The 23,329-nt window shown below is 38.5% G+C and overlaps 1 protein-coding gene across 1 annotated transcript; it reads left to right on the forward strand.

The window, feature by feature from the left end:
- Positions 1-2,487: 2,487 nt before the first annotated feature.
- Positions 2,488-2,952, forward strand: LOC135117591 (uncharacterized). Its single transcript, XM_064037033.1, has one exon. The coding sequence runs from the start codon at positions 2,488-2,490 to the stop codon at positions 2,950-2,952; it is 465 nt and encodes a 154-aa protein (XP_063893103.1).
- Positions 2,953-23,329: the final 20,377 nt, after the last annotated feature.

Below are 23,329 nucleotides of genomic sequence, written 5' to 3' on the forward strand. Positions count from 1 at the left end.
TATCTTACAAACATTAATTTGAGTTACTTAAAATACAAAATGAGCAGCTTCATAATATTTGAGCGACTTAATATTTGTTTGAGTGTCAACGTTACGTCCTGCATTTTTTTCAATATTTGGCAAATGTATTTTTTATACTGAGCGGCATTTTATCTTAAATGAAGTGTTTCGAATACAAAATGTGTGAAATTAGACAAATTATATTAGACACATTTCCTAGGAAATCTATACATTTCTTAAATAGTAATCGTAAATGTATAAATACGTTAATATGTTAAAATCTGGTACAGCAACTCACTTATAAAAATCATTAAAGAAAAAAGTAAGGCACACTCCCGCTGGAAACGTTTCGGTAACCGTCTTGATTACGATGAGTTTGCAATGCTGCGTGATAGACAACGATATGTTCAAGAGCTTTGCTATAGTAAGTACTTACGTGACACCGAAAATAATCTGAAAAAAAAATCCTAAACAATTTTGGACTTATTTAAAAAAATTACGCGGAGGATCGAATTATCCGACAATGTTGTCCCGCAACAACATAAACTATAACCAGGGAAATGACATTTGCAATGCATTCGGTGACTTCTTCCATGATGTTTTTGGTGAGCCCTCTGATTATAACCAAGCTAGTTTAGTAGATACAGAAAGTGACGGTGACTGCATTGATATTATTACTGACCTAAAATTTAGCCCATCAATCGTGGAGAGGTCATTGAGCACTTTAGGTAAGGATAAGGGTCCAGGCTCTGACGGAATACCACCACTGTTTTGGAGAAGTTGCGCGGAGTCTCTAGCACATCCAATTACTCTCATCTTTAACCATTCTCTTAGTGAAGGTATATTCCCGAATGAATGGAAGAAAGCCTATATAATTCCCATACATAAGAAGGGTTCCCGTGTAAAAATTGAAAATTACAGAGATATTTCCATACTTAATACTTTAGGTAAAGTATTTGAAAAGCTTGTGTACAATGCTATATATCCTTACATTCTCAGAGGTATTTCTTATAAACAACACGGATTCTTAAAAAAGCGATCGACTATATCTAATCTGGCTTGCTTTTCGAACTTTGTTCTTGAAAATACAGATAATGGCGGGCAGGTTGATGTGATCTACACAGATTTTGAAAAGGCTTTTGACCGCGTGGATCACAGCATCCTGCTCAGCAAGTTATACAGCTTGGGTATCCGAGGCGATTTACTACGATGGGTAAAATCATATTTATTCAAAAAGTCACAGGCTGTAGTATTGGGTGACTACCGTTCTAACTTCATTGAAATACCTAGCGGTGTTCCACAAGGGTCCCATTTGGGACCTCTTTTCTATAACGCATATTTGTTTGATATCACTGACTCCTTTAAACACTCAGAACATTTGATGTATGCTGACGAAAAAAAAAAATATTATAAAATAACTTCATTAGATGATTGTAAAGCACTTCAACATGATCTTGACACATTACATAACTATTACACAAAAAATAAGATCACAGTAAACGTCACGAAATGTCAGTGCATCAGTTATACGCGCAAGAAGAACCCTATTGCGTACTCGTACCAATTCAACGGAATAACTATTAACAAAGTCGAGATAGTTCGTGACTTAGGAGTCATGTTCGATAATAAATTGGCTTTTTCTAATCACATAGATATCATTACTAATAAAGCTTACAAAAATCTAGGTTTTGTTCTGAGATCCTGTAAGGTCTTTGCAAACGTTGACGCCCTTAAATCTGTTTATTTTGCTTATGTCCGAAGCGTCTTAGAATACGCTTGTCCCATATGGTCCCCTCTATATATTATTTATAAAGATCAAATGGAACGGGTGCAAAAAAAGTTCATAAACCACCTTAACTACCGCCTCCGCAAACCTTCAATGTCCTACGAAGATGGCTGTCGGACACATGGCTTATTAACACTTGATGAACGACGTACAGTGTTAGACATGTGCTTACTTTACGACATACTGAATGGTAGGCTAGATTGTCCAGGCTTGTCGACGCGCCTGATGAGGACCGCGGGCGCCCTCTCATGGCTCCTCCCAAACATCGGGAGGCCCGGCGACCAATGCCGGCGTCTATACGCCGGCATACTCAAAAGTATGGCACTGTACGGGGCCCCAATCTGGGCAGACTCATTGTCCAGTCGAGTGAACGCCGCTGCCATCCGCAGGCCACAAAGGGCGATTGCACAGCGGGTGGCGAGAGCGTATCGCACGGTGAGCTTCGCGGCGGCGTGCGTTCTGGCGGGAACCCCTCCCTGGGAGCTCGAGGCATGGGTGCTCGCCAGAGTGTACGACTGGACGGTGGCGCAGAAGGCGCTAAACCGGCGCCCAGACCCGATAGAAAAGGAAGAGGTGCGTGAGGAGGCAAGGGAGGCAATAACTCTGCACTGGGCCGAAGACGAAGCCGAAGGCGCTGGACGCTGGATGCCGTCGGGCCTGTCCTGAACGGATGGCTCGATCGGCGGTATGGGTGCCTTTCAATGCGTCTGGTGCAGGTACTGTCCGGGCATGGCTGCTTCGGATCGTACCTGCACCGGATTGGGAGGGAGGAGACTCCACAGTGTCACCACTGCGAAGCCACGGTGGATACAGCAGAGCACACACTTCAGGTGTGCTCATCGTGGGCTGAACCCCGCCGCGCCCTGATGGCAGTGGTCGGGAACGACCTCTCGCTTCCCAGCGTGATTGCCGCCATGCTGGGAAGTGAGGAGGCATGGGAAGCGGTAGCCTCCTTCTGTGAGGACATTATGTCACAGAAGGAAGCGGCGGAGCGCATGGGGGAGAACGACCCTCTCGCGGTGCCGCTTCGCAGACGAAGAAGGGGCAGAAGACGACAAACACGATGTCCGTCCCCATCCGCCCCGGGGGGTGATCAGCGGGCGACAGGCACGGGGGCGCCACCGTATGCATCACAAGAATCAACCCCTGCGCTCCGGCCATTATAAGGACCCTTCCCTACTAGGGGGAGGTATGAGGGGCCTGCCGTAAGGCGGGCAATCGCCGGTGGGGGACTGGACGCCATAGATTCCCAGACCCCCTCCACTCAGGCGAGGTCGGAGTGCCGCTGGGCCTTTTTAGTGGGTATATCGGAAACGATTTAACCGGGGAGTCCCACATACCCCTCTCCCGTCCCCCGACGGGAAGGGGATGCGTAATAGCATTTTTAGCCCAGCGACACCAAAAAAAAAAGGCTGGATTGTCCAGACCTGTTATCTCAGATTAAATTTAACGCTCCCCTACGACGCACTCGCCATACGCCATTGTTGCATGTACCTCGACATGCAACCAACTATGCCAGTAATTGTGTACTCACTCGCATTGCCCGAACTTACAATAAAAACTTCTCTCAAGTTGATATGTTCAACTGTACAAAACCTTGTTTTCAAGCCCAGGTTAAAAAGATCATAAATAATAATAATAAGAACGATAAGTAAGCAACTGGGTTCTGTACACCATTAAGTATTTAGTTAGTAATTAAGTAGTACTTCCATGTAGTCCGTTCGCATTGTATACACAATTTAGTTAAAAAGGGAAACCTGTAATTAGCCTTACTATCTGTTTTATATTTATCTGTTAAGCACTGAATGTATCGCCGTTGGTTTTCTTAATAAATAAAATATCAAGGGGTAAGCGGGGGATAGCGAAGCGAGGGAAGGGGATTGAAGCGAAGCATGCAAGCAGGCATGCAGCATGGAAGCACAATGCAACATGCAGCAAGCATGGCTTCTGTCACGGCTCCGGCGCTGCGGGGCTCCGGCGGTCCCATGCGAGCTTATCGTCGCAAATGGTTTTCACGGCAAAATTAACTGAGGAACATCCATAAGACACCGACTTCTAGGCCGAAGCACCTAAAATTAGTTTTTTTTTTTGGCTTTTTAGTGTTTTGGGAAGTCGGTTTTAGTAGTACGTTATGTATAACCTCACTTAGAAAAATCGATTCTATCTTAATATTGAAGTTGCCCTCTCTGTATTTCCAGTCGCTCACTTAGTAATGTAGTCGCTCGGATAAAATTGTAATATATGAAATGGATTTATCACAATCCACTTTTTGCAAGCTCATTCTGGATTTTATTATTAATCAATATTCGTTGTTAGTTTAGTTAATTTTTCGCTTACTCAAATTCATACCGCTCAAGTTATTAATACAGTATGTCATCATCAGTCGCAAAGCGTTTTTTTAATCGCTCGTTTTATAATTCCCCTTTATTTGGGGCCGTGGTCCGTGCAAGTAAGTAATATCCCGGGTGCAGCCACGCTGGCTGTTGCTCTCTCCAATCACTGTGAGTTTTAATTTCTAACTTCTAAGAATTCAAATATTAGATGACTTCACCCGATTTTTACGAAGGGTGCTTTTATAAATCGACCTAACAACTAAAATAATACAGCTGACGCTGCTTCGACGCCAGGCACGTGCAGATGTCACGTTTGCACAATTTCACATTTTTGCAACAATCATTTAATTAATTAGTCAGGACACATAAAACCTAGGTTCTATTTTTCGGACAATATACCTTTATTTTACTAGTTCAAACATAGTTTTATTTTAGTGGCTCTGGACCTGCCCGGTAACAGTACCCCTTGACGAAATTATTGATATAGATTTAGACTTATTACTTTGGCTGTAAAATACATATACATATGTATATGTTACAGTCATAGTGATTGGACAGATATTATACATAATGTCTGATCATTGTATACATATAATACCCAAATTGACTAGACAATGTGATAAGTTAATCAAACTCAAACTCAAAAACGTTTATTCAAATTAGGCTGATAAATCAGCACTTTTCAAACGTCAAAAACAAAAGAAAGCCCCCAAAATGCCCGCCCTTACCACTTCCTATGTGTTTTTACTGAGAAGAAGTGGCGTAACAAACTCCCCAGCAACACATGTCTGTCTGTCAGGTTGGAAGAACCAGAATTTATACGGAACAAGTCAAATAAAAACATCATTATCACATGATAGCCATTATTTAAAAGAAAAGGAAAACAAATAAACTTAACACAAGCAGGCTAGCACACCGATTTACACCTATAAAGACTAAGTACAGTAAAAGCTCCCTATTCGCGCTTCCGTCATTCGCGTAACACTATTCGCGGATTAAAAAAATGCAACCCAATTTCTTTATTCGCGGATCTAAAATTTCATACAAAATTCCTTACATGGTATACTTGGCGTTAACGCAATATCTTTTCTTATATATTTGTGTTTTTTATTTTGGCACCTAGGAACGTATCCCCTATAAACCCATATAGATTACCATTCTGTATTCACGGTTTCTGTATTCGCGGCATATTTATGGAAAAGAGATTTTACTGTACTCAAGCATTACTTATAATCTATTAAGAGTATCTGAAGCCTCCTGCCAATAAAATCCCACCAAAAACATTAAATGTAAAAAAAGCCAATCCTCTACGCAATTCCTCCGCCGTAAAAAGTTTTGAGATCGCACAGAAGCCAAGTTCTGTTCAACTTTATTTGTAACTAGCTTCTGCCAGCGACTTCGTCCGCGTTAGATTCGGACTTTGTCTAAAGAGAGGAAGAAAAAATAAACACCAGCCTATCCAATTGTCTAAATCTATGCGTACATACTACTACTTCACCTAAATAGGAATAAAAAATTATTAATAACTGGCTAGCTTAGCCAGCGACTTCGTCCGCGTTAGAGTCGGACTTCGTGCAAAGAGAGAAAGAAATAATAAACACCAGCCCCTCCAATTATCTAAATCGTACCTACTACTACTTTAAGAAATAAAATGTAAACTAATAATAATTTGTAATTTGAACGAATATTTAAACACTACCAAAGTAACTAATAGGTACTAACCTATTTTATAAAATAACAACAAAAGAAAGTTAAAAATAAATTATTTAAAACCTAAAAGTCGCGCAATAAGGTTGAACACTCTGAACGTCTATTCGCATCAATCGCACCAAGAGCCAAATATTGTATGAAACTCGCGCAGGCGGCGACAGTTGCACAAAAATGATCCTTATAGCGTGATTCAGTTTTCACGCGCGATGGCTTATCCGTTTTTCATGTATAACTTTGGTGTTTCTTCACCGATTTATATGAATCTTTTTTTAATGAATGGGTAATACTATTAACTATTTTTAATTAGTGTGAGTGAGAGTGTTATAAACGTAATAGTAGACAAATATAATCAGAAAACTCCGAACTGCTAAGCTACCGAGAGTTTTACGTGTTATTGTGAGTCAACCGTAAAAGATAGATATATACTGTCATGGGATATTTTTTACATAATTTTATGAAGAACATTTCCGTCATACATGGTTTCTGTGTAGCTGTAACCATTAGGGCTGCACACGCGACGGAATCTTAAAAAATGGAGTAACTTCTCCCGTTTTCCCAACATTTACCTTCACTGCTCTGCTCCTATTGATCGTAGCGTGATGCAAAGTATCCTATAACCTGCCCAGGAGTATGAAGAATCATTGTACCAAGTTTCATTGAAATCCGTCAAGTAGTTTTTGTTTCCATAACGAACATACAGACAGACAGACAGACAAACAGACAGACAGACAGACAGACAGACAAAAAATTTCTGATTGCATTTTTGGCATCAGTATCGATCACTGATCACTAATAGTTATTTTGGAAATACAAGCTGTTGATTTGCATCCGTGCCATAGTCAAGGACGTAAATATGCTAATGATTCTCGACCCAAATCAACGAAAAAATGGGTAGGTGATTTTTTCATGTTTTTTTCTTATTTACGTATATCCGTCAGTGTAACCCAGCCGTACTTTAATTCGGCGCGTGTGTTACTAGCCTTACTACCGCGCTGCGCACTCACACAAACGCAAATGATACATGCACAAAGCATACTGTTATAAACCGACTTTGTAATGCATCAAATGCTGACTTAGGTGAAAACCCCGCCGCTTCCATATTGTCACTGATATTATAAAAAGCCATTTTCCATGTGCTAGAGTAGTCAGTCATAGCCATTTCGCAGTACATACTGTACAATCCGTGACGGGAGTTCAGTTCTTGTGTTGTGTAACCAGTGTGTCTTGTGTAGTGTATAACCTTTCTTAATAAACATTCTTTTAGCAGTAACAAGTGTTTTTTTTTAAAAAGGACCCACGGATCGCCATCCTAACAAATTGGTGTCAGAAGTGGGATCCCAGGAAAATCGTTAAGTACTGGGATCCATTAGGTGTAGGCGTCGCGAATATTTCCACGTGTCTGCACCATTATTGTTTGGTCCGTGGTCGAAAGTCCTTTGTGTCGTGGTCGACGGTAAACCTTAGGCTCCCTAAAAACGCCTAAGTCCGCGCTGCTGCTACTGTGATCGACGATAAGCCTCCGCTGTGTAGCGTGAGCCCGCATCACCCCCGAACACATCTGCTACCACGTGGTCGACGGTCAGCCTCCACTTTCGAGTGTGAGCCCGCATCACCAGGTTATCACAAGACCTCTGTACTGCTTCAACATCTCTCGCATGGGATTTGTGGCTGTCTCTCCATCCATCATTAGCCACGTGTTCTGAGCACACCACGTGCAGGAACTGCCTGCAATACGACTCTCTGGGTCGCCAGGCGCCAGCGCCGCGTGCATCGTGACGTCACCTTTCCAGAATGTTCACGTGTGCGACTGCTGTTCATCTGCTAATGTGAGTTTTTCAAAATATTATAAAAGTGCTTTAGTGAAGTGAAGTGCCGTTTCCCAAATATTCAAAATCACTCGTGTGTTATTGAAACAAAACGCATTTAATACTTTTACTGTGCATGCTTTGTTTTTATCTGATGTTCTGTAAGTGCTATAAATAATAATCATATTATTATTTCAATGCCTCCAAAGAAAGAAGAATCTGAGGAAATCGCATCTTCATCCAGTTCAGAATCGGAGAAAATTTCAGTAAAACATAAAACTAATAAAATGGCGGATAAAATCACCCTCAATGTTCTCACTAAATTCATTAAACCCTATAACGGGGATCGCGAGTATTTACCCGCATTCTTAACAAACTGCGAGAGTGCGATATCTTTAGCAACTACAGAACAACAGAACTTTTTATGTAAATATATCATCTCGCAATTAGAAGGCAAAGCTCAGTTAGCAGCCTGTTTAAAGAAATTTGAGGATTGGGCTGATATTAAACAATTTCTTAAGACTACCTTTGGGGAGAAAAAACACTCCACACATTTATTAGTTAATTTACAACAGTGTAAGCAATTGCCTTCTGAAGACGCGATGCAGTATGCTGTGCGTGTTGAATCATGTTTAACAAGATTGCAATCAGACATCCATTATAGCTGCGATAATGATAAAGAACTTATAGGTCGATTAGCCGCTATGGAGGATCTCGCTCTCAATACTTTCTTGTTAGGGTTGAACTCAAATTACTCTCATATAGTGCGGTGTAGGAATCCTAAATCATTATCCGAAGCAATAACGCATGCCGTTGAAGAGGAGAAAATATTTAATTTATCGAAATTAACCACGCGCTCTAATAAACATTGCATACATTGCAACAAAAGTGGTCATACCGCATCCGAATGTTATAAAAATAAGCGGTCTTCTCCAAATTTCCATCATGTAGATTCATCAGATAATTCTCATAATACGACTACTTCCAAGTTTGACCCCGAGAAATCATGCAAATATTGCAAAAAACGCGGTCATTTGATAAGCGAGTGTCGGAAACTTAAGGCAAAGAACTCACATGCTAGCAACTCTACACCACCAGGTGCAAGTGCACCGAATAACAATGATAATCGCTCTAATGTGCATCAAGTAGACATTGATAATTCCGATGATTTAAACTAAATAAGGTTACGGTTTCGTGTCTACCGGAACCTTCAAATCCAAAAAAAGACACGCAAAGTTCTAAACAATGTGTTCCCACATTTTCTCTAATACGTGAGCAAACGCTTAACATAAATTGTAAAGTTTCCTTACCTCACGTCTATCTTAAAACAAATTATCATAACAAGCCTTTATGCTTTTTAATTGACACTGGTTCTTCAGTTTCTATTGTTAAACTTTCGAGTTTACTTAATAAACCAGTGTTGGGCCCCGAAATTATAAAACTTAGAGGTTTAAGCGATAATAACTCATATTGCGAATCTCTTGGGTCCATCAAACTAATTTTTGAATATGGCATTTCGTCGAAAAATAAGATAATGTTTGAGTATTTATTTCATACTATTAACGATGCGATCAACTTAAATTACGATGGTATTATTGGTAGTAATTTCATCCAACATTTTAAAATAGACATTCATTACTCTACCAATACTCTTAATTTAGAAAATTACAAAATACCTATTTTCCTTAGTAAGCCATCATATGTTATACCTCCGCGGTCAGAAACTGTCATAGAGTGTCCTGTTTCCAATCTCTCCGAGGTTGCTAATCTAAAAGAAGGTTTGATCTTAGATCATAAAATCCGTGACGGTGTTTTCTTAGCAAACTGTATAGTGAGCTTAAAACCTAACAATAGAGTTAATGTCTCTATTCTAAACACCACGGAACATGAGGTCCCAATTGATAACTACGAAGTCAAGTTAACTCCAATTGACCAACTACCTTCTAATTTAGATAACACTCATGAGGAATCTATTCACCAATTAGATTTCTCAAAAACTGACCGTCATAAAAGGGTTCTTGAACAAATAAGATGTTCTCATTTAAATCCGCAAGAACATAAGGCTTTGATGAACTGTATTTCTAAATATACGGATATATTTCATCTTGATGGCGAAAACCTATCTCATACAGACGTAATCAAACATTCAATCAATACTGGGGATGCACCCCCAATTCACGTCAAATCGTATCGTTTCCCTGAAGTGCATAAAAATGAAGTCGAAAAACAAATTACAAAAATGCTCGACCAGAACATTATTCGCCCCTCAACATCTCCTTGGAATGCGCCTGTGTGGGTGGTTCCGAAAAAAATAGATGCATCAGGTAAACAAAAGTGGCGGATTGTAATTGACTATCGACGCTTGAACGACGTTACTGTATCCGAGGTTTATCCTCTTCCTCTTATAACAGACATCTTGGATCAATTAGGCCATTCAAAATATTTCAGTACCCTTGATTTATCTTCCGGGTTCCACCAGGTCTTATTACATCCCAAGGATACAGAAAAAACAGCCTTCAGCGTAACGACCAACAGTATATCAGGTCAATTTGAATTTACAAGAATGCCGTTCGGGCTCAAAAATGCTCCAGCGACATTTCAAAGAATGATGAATATTGTGCTCTCGGGACTTCAAGGTCTTCATTGTTATATATACCTTGATGACTGCATTATTTACTCACATAACCTTGAAACTCACATACAGAAATTGGAATCTGTATTTACTAAATTTAGAGAGGCAAACTTAAAATTACAGCCCGATAAGTGCGAATTTTTAAGACGAGAAGTGGCTTATTTAGGGCATATTATTACGGACAGCGGTGTTTCGCCTAATCCAGATAAGGTAAAGGCCATATCTCAATTTCCCACACCGAAAACCCCGAAAGATGTGAAATCTTTCCTTGGATTAACCGGTTATTACCGCCGCTTTATCGAGAATTTCTCTCACATAACTAAACCTCTCACATCTTTACTAAAAAAAGATGTTAACTTTCATTGGTCTCACGAACAAGAGCAAGCTTTCAGCATGCTTAAAGAAAAGCTCATCTCAGCTCCTCTATTACAATACCCTGATTTCTCTCAACCTTTTATTGTGACGACGGATTCTTCAAATTATGCCGTCGGAGCAGTTTTATCACAGGGTGAGATAGGCAAAGATAAGCCCATAGCATATGCGTCCCGCACCTTAAATAAACAAGAAGGTAATTATTCAACAACTGAGAAAGAGCTCCTTGCTATACTTTTCGCCGTTAACACATTTAGGCCTTATATTTACGGTTATAAATTTAAAATCGTGACTGATCATCGCCCTTTAACGTGGTTATTTAACGCTAAAGATCCGGGCGGACGTTTGTTAAGATGGCGATTAAAACTCGAAGAATACGAGTATGAGATTGTGTATAAACCCGGTCGAGTTAATAGTAACGCTGATGCGCTATCGCGTTATCCAGTCAATGCTGTGACTACCCGAAGTTCCAACATCAACTCGACTACGTATGAGGAATACTTTAAAAAACAATTCACGAAAACCATTTCGGTCTGCGACACAAAAATCGTAGAACATAACGAGAGTTTACACAAAACAAAACAAAAGAGTATTGCCTGTCCAGTTTCTTTAGATCTAGACAACTCAATGCCGCATATTGAGCAATTATTAGCGTTGCTTGACAACCCACAGGAATTTCGCGCAGGCGAACGCGAACCTGACACCTTACAAACGGTTGTCTGTAAAAACAATAAGATACTCTATTTCTTATACACTAAGGTCCATCATTTCGATGAAACAACTTATAAAACTATTTATAACTTACTACTTAAATTACGTGATGATATTATTTCTAAAAATGATTATGAAAAGGAGTTAGCTTTGCCTGATTTTTCCGAACCATTTTCTAAACTAGTTTACGTTAAAATATATAATATAATATCTTACATTTTTCATGGCACTAAAATTGAGATCCATATTTATAAAAATCAAATACTTTATCCAACTCCTGCCGAGATCGGTAATATCCTTAAAGAAAACCACGGGACGACTATAGCGGGTCATCCAGGCGTTAAACGCATGTTATTGTACTGCCTCGTTGGTCTAGTTGTCGCAAGTGCGGCTGCTGAGCACGAGGTCTCGGGTTCGATTCCCGAGTCGGGCCGAAATCGCTTTGTGGGTTTAAGAAGACTTTCACAAAGCAGCCCGTAGTCTGGAAGTTGGTGATTGATTCACCCGTGCATCGGAGAGCACGTAAATGTCGGTCCTGCGCCTGATCTCTCTCCGGTCGTGTCGGATTGCCGTCCCATCGGATTATGAGAGTGAAGGAATAGGGAGTGCACCAGTGTCTGCGTAAATGCTCGTGCACTATAATATGTCCTGCGCAGTTGGCTGATCTCCTTACATGAGAACAGCCGCCGTAGCCGATAATCGGCTAGGAGGACATCATCATCATCATCATCAAACGCATGTTAAGTAGAATCAAAGCCTCGTACTATTGGAAAGGAATGCGTTCAGATATTGAACGATTTGTTAAAGACTGTAAGTTATGCCAAGTAAATAAACCTTTAAGAGCATCAAATAAGGCACCTATGGTAATAACATCAACGAGTACTAGGCCCTTTGAAAGATTAGCCCTCGATATCGTTGGTCCTTTACCCGAGGCAGGCCTTCAGAAATTTAAATATATTTTAACGCTTCAGGATGATTTAACAAAATTTTCATGTGCCTATGCTATGATAACCTGTACGACTGATGAAGTTGCACGCAGCCTCATACATTTCTTTTCTTTATTTGGTTTTCCCAAAATGTTGTTGACGGATCAAGGTACAACCTTTACGTCAGATCTATTTAAGCAGTTAACTGAAATTCTCAAAATAAAAAGTCTATTTTCTACTCCATATCATCCTCAGACAAATGGCGCACTAGAACGAAGCCATGCTACTCTCAAGGAGTACTTAAGATCTTTTGTTAATGACAATCAGAACGACTGGCATTGCTATCTAGCAACAGCGATTCTGTCATATAATACAACCCCTCATTGCACTACCGAATTCTCGCCTTTCGAACTTCTGTACGGTTATAAGCCGTCAATTCCTAGTAGTGTTTACGAGTCGAACGATAACGTTACCTATCAAGAATATATTCGTGCCTTACAATATAGGATGAGATACTCTCGCGAAAAAGCTATTGAAAATATGAATAAAAGTAAAGAATCCTCAAAAACATATTATGATTCGACAGCCCGAGAGAAAACATACAAAACTGGTGATTTAGTTTATTTAAAGCACCATCACAGGCTCCGTAAGGCTCTGTCCCCTGTGTGGAAGGGACCATTTAAGATTTTAAAAACACACGGTAAAAATAACGTCACTCTATGCGTTAATAGAAAACATGTAAAATATCATGTTAACGAAATTAAACCGGCGTGAATATTTGTTTCAGATGTTTCGTGTGTTCAAGTTTCTCCGAGCCAATTGAAATAATAGAACATAGTGCAGGAATCTATTTTGATCCAACATCAATAGTTTACTTCCAAACCGATAACTGGAATGTTATCACATATATAGACATGATTAATATTAGACCTTATATGGAAAATATAGAAAAGTCTATTGAAAACATATCGACTTTTTGCGAAAAAGCACGTAATTTACCTAACATTAATTTAGAGTGTAAGGATACTATTAACCCCTTAGAAATACTTATTAATTCCAATAATCTTAAGTTAGAATCTTTATCGCATCTTATTTCCGATAATCGTCAAAAACGCGCTCTTGAATTTGGAGGCGAAATTTTAAAATTCTTTTTCGGTACATTAGATGCTGACGACGCGAGAAAATATGATGAAGCTGTTAGCGCTTGTCAACAAAATGAGCATCATATTTATTCTTTAATGAAAGATAACATACATGTTGTACGTTCTACGATAAATAGTTTTAATGTTTCTATACAGAAATTAAACAATAATGAAATCTTACTCAATAGGCAAATTGAAAAGCTTAACTATATATTTGCTAGTAGTTCTAGGACAAATAACAACATATTGAATTTGGAAAAAATCAATTCTATGTTTAATATTATTGAAGGCTCATTACTATCAATTTCGAATGTTTTAGACACAGTACTTAACTCAATTTTATTCGCTAAAGCTAATATTTTACACCCGTACGTCATAACTCCCAAGAAATTATACAATGAGTTATCGAATAACAGTCAACTAAAGAGAACAGCCGAGTTCCCGGTTTCGCTAACATTGCAAAACATTCACACTATAATCGACTTATCCAAACTAACTGTATATTATTATAATAACAAACTAATGTTTATCATACAAGTACCATTAATGTCTCCTATTAAGTTCAACCTGTACAAGAATTTACCGCTACCTACCCCAAGCGATACAAATCAATATTTAACTTATGTTTTAATTCGTCCTTCAAAGTTATTCGTAGCAGTAACGGATGACAGATTATCCTACGTTTTATTAGATAGCATAAGTGAATGTAAGCACGTCAATGGTGATTATATTTTATGTCCTTCACCATCAGTATTGTCAACGATTAACAATCCCTCATGTGAATCTAAGTTATTAACCGAAGTGACCTTATCACTTCCTGAAATTTGTGACTCCAAGGTTATTTATGGTGTTATAAATGTTTGGCAAAAGTTAAATAACAACAGATATATTTATGTACAATCTAAACCTAATAAACTAACTTTGAAATGTAACAATAACATTACTGATTATATTTTACATGGAACAGGAATTTTATCTTTAGAAAATAATTGTGTAGCATATTTTCAAACATTGCAATTTCATCCCTCAAATGTGTATAAGTCTACAGTACCGAGTCAGATAACTCTGAGTTTTGATCTGACCTTGGATGATTGTTGCAAGTATAATATTCTGAATGAAAGTACTCATTCTATCAACCCAATTAGCTTATCAAATATTGATCTAGAATCATTGAAATTGGCTTCACACAAATTGGAAAACTTAGAAACCGAAATTCGTAATAGCGAAAATCAGTCCCATATTGTTAAATACGGTAATTATTATTCTGGGCTGACTTATGTTATAATATCAGCAATTATTATTTTTATTATTTATAAACTGTGTACCAAATTTTTCAGTTTTAGAAATTCCTCTTGTTGTATTCAGATTTATAACCAATGCTATAATACCAAGCAAATGAAGAAAAACAATAATGTTCACTCATCCATAGAACTTACTGAAATCTCTGATGATTTAGAAAATGATAACAAATCTGTAAAAAGTCTTCCAAACATAGACTCTGGTAATCAAGCCTTGTCTGGCTTAAAGAAATCAAATAGAAATATCACTAACTTTTAATATTACTTTCATCTTAAATATAAGTTTCAATTTCTATTTTGGGTTTAATAATTGTTATTTTGGGTTTACTATATTATCTTAAATAATAATTGTTATTTTGGGTTTACTATATTATCTTAAATAAGTTTTAAAACTTAAGCATGTCTTGTAATTAGTTAAGACACACTTTGTAACCTGAGTTTTATTTACTAATTGAACATTCATTTTTAATATTCCTTCGCTTTTAATTTAAATAAATTAAATAAAGCTCAGTCTAAAGGGGGGAGATGTTATAAACCGACTTTGTAATGCATCAAATGCTGACTTAGGTGAAAACCCCGCCGCTTCCATATTGTCACTGATATTATAAAAAGCCATTTTCCATGTGCTAGAGTAGTCAGTCATAGCCATTTCGCAGTACATACTGTACAATCCGTGACGGGAGTTCAGTTCTTGTGTTGTGTAACCAGTGTGTCTTGTGTAGTGTATAACCTTTCTTAATAAACATTCTTTTAGCAGTAACAAGTGTTTTTTTTAAAAAGGACCCACGGATCGCCATCCTAACAATACGCAACGATCGTTCAATAAAAATCGTAGATCATCCAGCCTACCCAAATTCACCCAATCACAGTGCGAGTACTCCCACACACTCGCCTCGCCGCTCCCCGCGTGCCCTTGCAGCCGGAACAAACAAGCGCCGACGGCAAGCAGTGTGTTTGATGTCGCCGCCGCTGCTGCGTACGTGCGCTTTGAATTCCGCGACGTGTAGGTACAAAGTGCGAGATGACGGAAAACTACACGAACACGAGTTGGTGGCGATGGTCCGCCTGTATGCCATCAGTGACAACAGTGTACTAACAGCCATCCATCCTCCGAGCCTTTTCCCAATCATGCTGGGGTCGGCTTCCAGTCTAACCGGATTCAGCTGAGTACCAGTGCTTTACAAGAAGCGACTGCCTATCTGACCTCCTCAACCCAGTTACCCGGGCAACCCGATACCCCTTGGTTAGACTGGTGTCAGACTTACTGGCTTCTGACTACCCGTTACGACTGCCAAGGATGTGTAATGACAGCCGTACATACCTATGTTCCGGGAAATGTTTACCGACCGGGAACCCTCATCACGGAGGGTCATGCTGGTCATGTGACAGACTTATGTGCTAGGACCGTTAACTTAGTGCTTTCGACACATTAAAAACGAATGTGATAGTGTTATGTTAGCTGAAGGACAACCAGCTACCTACTTCGTCGTGCTCGATTGTGCCAAGAGTGTGAAGGTGACAGCTTTGAACAGTACCTCCGGGTAACTAAACTAGGTAATTTATTTATTTGTACATTTTGTAAATACGTAGTCAGCTTAATCAATTTTATTAGTGTAAATAAGTTGATTTCTTAACCACGCCAATAATACCTACCTACGAGCCGAAAGAATCACCTCGTGCCTACACTTAACTAACCCATCATTCACCAATTTAATCGAAAAGTAAAAACAAAATTACTACGAAATCTTTACGCTGAATGTTAAAGCAAACCGAAAACGGTCAGTGAACTTTCCTTTAGCGCACTAGTATTACGTCATTAATAAGATTTCCGTGTTCCAAGGTCCTAAGACCGTTAAGAAGGAAGCAAAATTTCTAATTATTAACCAATTTAATTCAAAAATAAAAACTAAATCACTGCGAAAACTTTATGCTGAAAGATAAAGCAAAACGAACATTTTATCAATCAGCTGTTAACATGTTAGTGAACTTTCTTTCGCGCACTAGTATTGCTTATTACTGTAGTTAATAAGATATCTGTGTTAAATTTATGCTCAAAAATTAGTAAGTAAAGTAAAACGAAGTTAATGACAATAATGAAGGTGATTTTCGAAACTTTAGGTAAAATGATTGCTATCGCGTATCACTCGGTCTCGCTCGCTCGCGCGCTCGCGCTGTCATGTCGTAGATAAGACACTCGCACATCGACACTCACGCACACACGTAGACATTAGTTTTCTCTGTCTACGCACACATAGCTGCCATCACGCACACACTGTGGCCGCGGGGGAATTCTGTTATGATTTGTTTAACCGTGGGCTAAATTCTGAAATACCATTAAATTACAACATCAAAAAAAGCAGCGCATACTAGCTTTTTCCCACCTACCGTAATTCAAATCGATTATTTACGTATTTAATTTTAACCTCCTTGACTATGGCACGGATGCAAATCAACAGCTTGTATATTCAATGTACAGAATTGACCTCTCTACAGATTTATTATAAGTATAGATTTGAACGAATATTTAAACACTACCAAAATAAAAAATCGGTAAAAAAACTTTTAAGTTAAACGGTTTTATCTTATGTGCACTGAAAACTAGAAAATAAAAAAAAAACTGTTACTTACCTATAAACCTACGTAGTCGGTCCCGGTCATATTAGACTAAAATAAAAACGTGGGGCCCATTACCTAACTATTGCTGTAACACTTTCTTCTAGAGGTATAATAGGTGTGGATTGCATCGACTTACTATAATCGTAACTGGAGATTTTGACAATCAATAATCAGCCTTCACCAGCGGCTTCACCAGCGAACGCCGAGCTCACGATCTACCAAAGTATAAAGATATGCTTTGCCATAGGTAGGATTTCAGAGGGGCCCACGTTTTTATTTTAGTCTAATATGACCGGGACCGACTACGTAGGTTTATTATAGGTAAGTAACAGTTTTTTTTTTTTTTTTCTAGTTTTCAGTGCACATAAGATAAAACCGTTTAACTTAAAAGTTTTTTTACCGAGTTTTTATTTTCTAGTTTTTAGTATTTAATGAAAATGCCTACCGAATATTCCTCATTCTATATATGGGTCAGCAGTGGTGAGGGAGTGCCAGACTCTTACTGACTAAAACCGTTGTGTTTCGTCGTAGGCCTTTTATGTACCAGGACCACGGTAACTCTTTCGAACAATCCCGCAGCCCAGGCAGGCCTTGGCCCTGTTGGGCCCCGCTGGGGTTGCTGACAGTATTCTACTTGAGTAGCCCTTTCATTTGATACCCATATTGAGGGGGTTGTGGAAAAATATGTAATCCGCCATTTTGTGCCGGCGGCCATCTTGGATTTACAATGTTATTGATATTACTATATTGTATTGTCATCGGAATTAAAGGTGTGTACCAAATTTCAGATCAATCTGACAACACGAAGGTACTTAAATTTGAATTACTAAATTTGACCCAAGAATAAATAAAACAAACGGGGTGAGCTAAATAAAAACCGTTTAAAAAAACCGTTTAAAAAACCGTTTAATAACTAATACTTGCCTATTTTATAAAATAACAACAGAATAAAGTTGAAAATAAATAAAACGTTTTAAGTTGTATATATATTATGTACGGTACGGTTACTTATTTTAAGTTTTATGTAGACATGTCTCTAAAATCGTCAATAAAATTATGGTCGGTCAATAGGGTTGAACACTCTGAACATTTATTCAAATCCGTTGCACAAAAATGATCCTTATAGCATGACTCAGTATTCACGCGTGATGGCTTATTACTGTACTAGCTTCTGCCCGCGACTTCGTACGCGGATCCTGTCCCTCATGCCAGCGACTACGGGGTCAGCAAAATCAAAGATCTTAGTCGTCTGATATTGAATTTTAAGAGCCCGTTGACTTGAAAACAACGGAATACGCATTAGAAACGTTCCATATATTTAATGTTTGTACTTCAACGGCAAAAGCACAGCAGACTAAACAAAACGCTGAGAACTGAACCGCAATAGACGCAACTATAGGGATAAAAGTAGTGATTCTAATTAGTCCGCATTTAAGTTGTGTGTGGCAAAAATATTACACGTATTATTACGTAAAAAACATTAAATAGATGATAAAGTCGTGGTGACTTAGTGGAAATCGTGGTGGTTTAGTGGGTAGAGAACCAATCTCTCAAGTATGAGCGTGCGTCTTTGATTCCAGGTCTGGCAAGTACCTGCCAATGCAACTATTCTAAGTTCGTATGTAGGTACTTTCTACGTATATTTTGGATACCAATGACCGTTATTTGGAAGACATGTTAAACTGTAGGTTCCGGCTGTCATTGAACATTCTTGGCAGTCGTTATGGGTAGTCAGACCAGTAAGTCTGACCAGTTCGCTCCTTGTAAAACACTGGTACTCAGTTGCATCGTGACTGGAAGTCGACTCTAACATAATTGGGACAAAGGCTCTTGAGATAATAACGACAATAATAATGAGATATAAGCACCGCAGGACATCTGAGGCTGATGACGGGGAGTAGCTACCCCGCGGGGCTATATATACTGAGTTCTCCAGGGAGAGTATACTGCCCCCATCTCCGGCCGGTCGGAGTGAACCATGACGGGGGTAGGTCTCAAGCCTCTGGCTTGGCTTGGCCGTCCAGAGTGGAGTCGCTAGAGCAGGGTTAGGAGCCCTGCTCGGAGGATGCCTCGTGGTAAGTGACCCACAGGGAGCGCGTAATCTGCGTTTAAAATCCGCCGAGGTATTCTCACACTTCAGCCGCTCATGTCCCTGTTGCCCTCTTGTTGCTATTCAGTGACTGATTCCCGGGGGCCCAGTAAGTGAGCTGACGAAGTATCCACTTGCAATTTTTACATGTATCTAATACATTGTCATCGGCAGGTGCCATAGTTCCCGTAGTTTCCCCATTCCTAGTCCATTAGCATCCCATCACAATAGCCCAAGTAGTTTTCATCCACAGTTAGCAATGGTATAGCACAGAACCGGGGATTCCACCGGGGATTGTCCTTGAGTTCATATTTCTATAGTGTATAAAGGGATAATCGTCGGTTTTGTGTCACCATACCTATTTCATAACATTCGTTTTTATACATTTCAAGTGTAGTATTGCTCTTGAAGTTCCACATCAGGTGTTCCAGATCTTCGATGTATATACGTCAATAGAGAGTGCTTATTAGATTGAACCACTTTTGCAAAAACGTCATTTCTTTATCTCTCAAACTCAAACTCAAACTCAAAATTTTTTATTTCAAATAGGCCTATGAAAGCTCTTTCGAAACGTCAAAGTTAGGTGCACGGTTCCAAAGAGTTGGTCTCATGGAGAAGAACCGGCAAGAAACTCCATGGACACTCTTTTTAAAAGAAAATAAAAATAATTACAAACATACAGTTTTCTATCTAGTCCTGAGAATGTTATACAATCCAAATTGAGCTAAAAATGTAATAATAAATTATACAAAATAATTTTAGAGCAATCGTTACTGGAAAAATAATTTATACAATTCAAAGAAAAAATATATTGGATAACCAAGATATTATAGTATAATACAATTTGGGGTCTTGCTGGCTTGGGCTTGGCTGGTCTGGGCGGAGGCACTCCCGTGCCCGTGGTCGCCGGGGAAGCCACATGTGCAGAGAAAAGGAAAAAACAATATTAATTTAACGCCAGGCATCACTGTCATTAATGTAATCCTGAATTTTATAATACGCCTTTTTAATCAAAATGTTTTTAACTACATTCTTAAACTTTTTATCAGTGAGATCAAGGATACATTTAGGTAGCTTGTTATAAAAACGTACACAATTCCCTAAGAACGACTTATTTGTTTTTGTTAGCCTAAACTTGGGAACCACTAATTTATGTTTGTTACGTGTATTTATCTGGTGAATGTCACTTTTAACTGTGAATTTATGGATGTTTTTGCGAACAAACATAATATTTTCAAAAATATACAAGGAAGGTAATGTAAGTATATTAATTTCCTTAAAGAATTCTCTAAGAGATTCGCGAGAGCCCATGCCATAGATCGCTCGGATCGCCCTTTTGCAAAACAAAATTGATTGGACATCAGCCGCTGCCCCCCATAGCAAAATGCCATATGACATCACGCAATGGAAATAGGCGAAGTATACAAGCCTGGCCGTAGCTACATCGGTCAGTTGTCTGATTTTTCTGACTGCAAAAGCAGCAGAACCAAGTCGCCCTGATAGGGAGGATATATGGGGACCCCATTGCAATTTACTGTCAATGGTAATGCCCAGAAATACTGTACTGTTAATTAACTCTAATTTGCTCTTATCGAGCATTATATTTGTTTCAACCGCAGTGACGTTAGGCAAACAGAACTTAAGACATTTAGTCTTGGAAGCGTTCAATAATAAATTGTTGGCTGCGAACCATTTGGAGAGAATTTCTAGGCTTTCATTAATGTGACTAACATTGGGGTTCTTACGCTTAACTTTAAAGACAAGGGAAGTGTCATCCGCAAACAAAATAACATCCGAAATATCAGACAACACAAATGGAAGGTCATTTATATAAGCTAGGAACAGAAATGGACCCAGTATAGAGCCTTGAGGCACGCCCATTTTTACAACTGTCCCCGAAGATGTTGAGCCGCAGACATCCACTTTTTGCTGTCTGTTGGATAAATAAGACCGGACAAGTTCAAGAGATTTCCCACGAATGCCGTAGTGTCTCAGCTTAGAAATGAGTGTATCGTGGTCCACACAATCAAACGCCTTGGAGAGATCACAGAATATACCGACGGCATCCTGCGAACTCTCCCAGGCTTCCAAAATCTGAGTGACTAACCGCGCACTTGCGTCCGTAGTGGACCTACCCTTTGTAAAGCCGAATTGACGGTCGTGCAGTATATCGTTTAAGTTGAAATGGTTTAACATTTGATCAAGCATGATCCTTTCGAATATTTTACTTAGAGCCGGGAGAATAGAAATGGGTCTGTAGTTTGACGGATTTTTCTTACAACCTGACTTAAATATTGGAATTACCTTACTGTGTTTCATCAAATCAGGAAAGGTGCCTTCATCTATACATGAGTTAAAGATTTGACTGAGTATTGGTGCAATATTGTCAATCACGGAGCTCAGGGCTTTAACAGAGATGCCCCATAAGTCTTCCGTTTTTTTTAAATTAAGGTTTTTGAAAGCTTTTTTTACTGTATTAAAAGTTATGTAATGGAATCCGAAATCCGGTACTTCTTTAGTAAAATTTTGTTTTAGTAATGACTCTGCAAGTGTAGAGGACGAGTTAAGTGATTTAGTAACCTCTACTGGTACATTAGAGAAAAAATTATCAAACGCGTTAGCAACCTGCACATTATCCGACACAGTTGCATCATTAATCGTTAATGATAGTTCAGTATCCCGGACTTTAATTTGACCCGTTTCCGCATTTATTATTTTCCAAACGGTTTTTATTTTATTATCCGATTTAGTTATTCTGTCACTAATTGATTTAGACTTTGCAAGAATACATACACTTTTGAATACCTTAGAGTAGTTCCGTACATGATCATGAAAAGATTTATCAGATATCATTGATTTTTCTCGATACAGGTTATACAATACATCTCTGCTTATCCTAATCCCTTTGTACACCATTCGTTGAATTTTAATTTATTGTCGATTTTAGTTTCTTAATAGGACATGATTTATTAAATTCTAGACAAAGTGTGTTAAATAACTTATTAAATTTAGTATTCGAGTCCTCTGATTTAAAACTACTGCATAATTTATTGACAACATTATTTTTAAAGGTTTCTAAGGTTCTGTCTGTTAATTGTCTGTATTTTATTACTATGTTTGACGGAGTGTTTTTATTAGCAGGAAAGCTAACAAGCTGCCCCAAGTGATCCGATCTCACACCAGCAATAATGGAAGAATGCTGAACCACACAATTTGTAAAAATATTGTCTAAACATGAACTTGAAGATGGTGTAATTCTAGTGGGTTCATTAAACAAATGTTTTAAATTAAAAGATTGAAATAGAGACAACAGTTGATATTTATCAGAAGATTCAGAAGATATATCAATGTTAAAGTCACCGCAAATGAAAACTAGTTTATTAGACTTAAAAATCTTCCTAAGTATTTCCTCCATATTTGTAAGAAATAATGAAAAGTTACTTGCTGGTGGTCTATATACACATAAGAATAAATGACTTCCTATTTCTGCACATGCTACCTCGCACAGGCGATCAACAGAGCTCGAAGTAATGTCGCTTCTATCCTTAAATTTTAAATTATTTTTACACAATATCAATGTACCCCCACCCTCTGCAGTTACCCTATTAAATACACTAGCAACCTTGAAATTATTAATATTAAATAACATTTTCTCAGGCTTGAGCCATGTCTCACAAAGACATAGTATATCTATAGAAAACTTATCAGTTAAAAGTTCAATGTCTAATATTTTGCCAGAAAAGCGGTTTACATTCTGGTGAAATAGGATGAGGTTGTCGCTACGCTTTTCTATTGTCTTAGAATCTAGTTTAAACAATCAATCACAGTATTGTTAGAATAACTAGTCAATACTGGCTCGTCGCTTATCCTACATTTTGTCATATTGTTGGCTATGACAATGTTAATATT

The sequence above is a fragment of the Helicoverpa armigera genome, chromosome 1, assembly GCF_030705265.1.
Source record: "Helicoverpa armigera isolate CAAS_96S chromosome 1, ASM3070526v1, whole genome shotgun sequence".
Classification (NCBI taxonomy): Eukaryota; Metazoa; Arthropoda; class Insecta; order Lepidoptera; family Noctuidae; genus Helicoverpa; species Helicoverpa armigera.

Coding starts and splice junctions, on each gene's coding strand:
- LOC135117591 (XM_064037033.1), top strand. CDS start 2,488: ATGCGTCTGGTGCAGGTACTGTCCGGGCATGGCTGCTTCGGATCGTAC.